Raw genomic sequence first — 3,593 nt, forward strand, 5'->3', positions numbered from 1 at the left:
CTTTTAACTGCTGTACCCCGAATTACACGATTTCCATTAATATTTTATACATTGAATCTATTGAATATGCTAATCATATCATCCGCACAGTTAATATGATACTTTAATTTCAGTAATAAAATTAATGTAAATTTAATAAATTTAATATACTAAATCATTTATTTACTTTGAAAATATTTGCGAAAATGTATAAGTTATTAATATTAAATGAAGTTTATAAAACAAATAAGATCTTTGAGAATTCAACAATCCATCGGACATTACATGAAAAATATATGCGCGCGCGCGCGTGCGTGCGTGCGTGCGCGCGTGTGTGTGTGTGTCCGCGCGCACGTGAGTATTTGGATATTTTTAATCTAATTAACATAATATCATTTAGCGATGGAATACATTCTTTACCAGAATATCGAAATTAAGACTTTTCATTTTCAATAATATTAATTTATTTAAAAATACAAGTTTAATTTTTATTTATTCAAATGTTAACAAAGTTTTATTTACTTTTATTGTAGTTACCATTATCATATTAAACATAGATATAATTAGTTTAATGATTTAAACTAATATTAATTAAACATAATATTAATTTAATACTCGAAAATATAATTTTTCTAGATTTTGAATATTTCATATTTAGATTTTCAACGACTTTAACAAATTCTGAGATAAATAAAAATGTACAAAATGATACGTAATATATCGATAACTTGTAAAATCATTTCCTCACACATGAAAAGTAGATCGATTACGGAATATATACATTATTAATAGCATTAAACTATTTCATAATATGTATATATATATATATATATATATATTTTTTTTTTTTAATAATCATGAAGCATTCTTGGATAACGAGTTTCTTAGTTAATCGATTAAAAATCCTTGGATATTCATTGGACTTGTATAATTGAAATTAAGAAATTTACTTTGATATGTAAAATATGTAAATAAAAAAAATATTTAAAAATTATTTCTTCAAATGAAACCCTTCTCAAGGAATCAAAAAAAAAAAAATTCTGCTGATTATTTTGAAAAAGCTCTATTTTTTAAACACTTTATTAAATAGACTCTTTTATTTTTATTTTCCCACATATTTCCACCTTGTTAAATTTTTTTATGACCATCACTTAGCAAAACGTACCACATGTCAAAAATTCAAATATAACTGGAATGCACGAAAAATCTGAAACTATTAATTTACTTTAATTTATAATCTTTCATCATAGCTTGCCAATATAATGAATACATATATCATCACGTATATAAATATGAATGTAATTATTAAAAATTATAAATTATAAAGCATTAATAATACTTTAATGCGCCATATGCATGGCAAATAATAATCATGAAATATTGGGTACCTCTAATTATTATTATATTTTGAATCTACATGTGTATATTTTCATTAATTTATCACAATAATTTCCATGCTATCATTATTTTTTATAGGTGGAGCTTTTCAGCCTGAATTCACAAAACCTCTTGAAAATATGACAATTCCGCTTGGTAGAGACGTTGTTTTCACTTGTCACGTTGAACATTTGGGTGGTTACAAAGTAAGTTCATTTTTCCAATTTTATAATGTTCTCATTAGATTACATATCGCTTCATTAAATTATCTAATAAAAGTATTGAATTAAATAAGAAAGTATACTAAATAAATATTTAATATTACTTTTTAAATGCAATGTCAATATCACTTTTATAAATACATTAATTTCGTTATTATATAAATATAAGCCAACATGCACTTTGAACATCCAAATATTTACTTAACCAATAAATTTCCATGCATATAATTTGCTTTGATTAAAAGATGATAAATCTAATTTAGTAGTTTAATATCATATAAATAATTCATTACAAAAATCTTAAAAGTGAAGTTTTATTTATTTATTTATAAATTAGAATAATAACACTGAAATTCAATTATAGTATATATTATTTTATGAATAATAATTTAGTTACATTTAAAAAATTCTATATCATCACATTTAATAAAATATTGTTAGCCCTTTCATTTCATTATACATAATTACACTTGATAACTACTCTAAATTAATAAAATTTCTATGAATGAAAAAAAAATTTATAACTGTAAAATATAATAAAACACATATATTCGATAAGATTTACGTAAAATTTGAATAAATAATGAACTATTTCACATAATGATTCATCAAGATTAATACATTTTAAGCATTCTTTTTTATCTAAAATCTATAATTTTTTCTAATATGCTTTTACTTCAATTATTAAATTTTGTATTGAAATTATAATTTTATTATTAAAAACGATATTTAATATCTTTATATATAATTAACTTAGTTAAATATTCGTATAGGTGCATTGAAGATAAAAACTGTAATGTAGCAAGATGTAACTCGTATAACTTTATTCGCATGTTTCTAAGAAGAATTATTTGCAGAGTTATTTGTTGAATTTGTGATTTATTATTATATTATTGCGTGTTCCTCAAAATATTTATAGTCCTTATTGTTACGCTTCAATTATCACGTAAATATATATATATATATATAGTTTACAAAGTCTTATGTTTAAAGTAATATAAAATATGAATAAAAAGGACAATTCTAATAAAGCACCATAGAACATATATTTATTTTTGTAAAAAAAAAAAAAAAAACTTTCTCATCTACGACAATTGAAATGATAATTTTAATTAAATTTTTCACATAACGATTAATATATAATATATATATTTCTAATATAAATTTCTATATCGTCTAATCTAAATCGTCGCACTAATTTATATTATTTTGATTTAAGATTGTCAATGAACTCTTTGCAATAATACATTCACAATAAAATCAAGTTTTAATAGCATTATTATCTTAATTATACAATTAATATTTGTTTGTTGTTAAGCAAAGAAAATTTAGTATTTACGTGGCTTAATCGAAGGAACGAAGAAAATTCAGCTGTAAAAATACATTTAATTTTCAATAATTTATGGATAAAAAATAAATTTTAAATTTGATATTAATTTAAGATAGTTCAAATAAATTAAAAAATTTCTAATTTACTGGTAGTTCGTTAAATTTGTATTCGGTCTACAGTTTATTCAGATGAATGATAATAACGATCATTCATTTATTTATCAAAATATTAAATTGTTGAGATAGTATTAACTAAAAAACAAAGCAAATGGGACGAGAAAGTTTTTTTTTAATGTAGAGTTCTATTAATATTCGATACAATATTGTAAATATAATTTGATATTTTCAATATTTTATAGATATCGGAATGAAGGATCAATGAAAGAATAATTATAAATTGTATTTTTCATCTAATATAAATATCTATATATTTTTAATATTTGGCTATTCACTATGGCATTATTAGTAAAAAAATACGAGATAGTAGGAAACTCGTTAAAACTACAAAAAATCACGTTTATATGTGAGCAAATATTTTTCTGAACCTAAAATAATCATGTAAAAAGCTTTCGATTGAATTAGCTTAGAGTAAGTAGAACAAGAGCTTGTTGCACGTTTTCTTTAATTGTCTCATAATCATTGATAATAATTTAATATCTGGTATATATATATATATATATATATATA

The 3,593-nt window shown here is 21.4% G+C and overlaps 1 protein-coding gene across 1 annotated transcript in view; it reads left to right on the forward strand.

Moving 5' to 3' along the window:
- Positions 1-1,335: 1,335 nt before the first annotated feature.
- LOC105359020 (lachesin) overlaps positions 1,336-3,593 on the forward strand; it is a 26,721-nt gene continuing 24,463 nt past the window's right edge. Inside the window, exons 1-2 of the mRNA XM_011495494.1 lie at positions 1,336-1,363; positions 1,456-1,562. Of these exons, the coding sequence (XP_011493796.1) occupies positions 1,336-1,363; positions 1,456-1,562 (135 nt within the window). The remainder of the gene's footprint in view (positions 1,364-1,455; positions 1,563-3,593) is intronic.

The sequence above is a fragment of the Ceratosolen solmsi genome, unplaced genomic scaffold (genome assembly GCF_000503995.2).
Source record: "Ceratosolen solmsi marchali unplaced genomic scaffold, CerSol_1.0 scaffold1, whole genome shotgun sequence".
Classification (NCBI taxonomy): domain Eukaryota; kingdom Metazoa; phylum Arthropoda; class Insecta; order Hymenoptera; family Agaonidae; genus Ceratosolen; species Ceratosolen solmsi.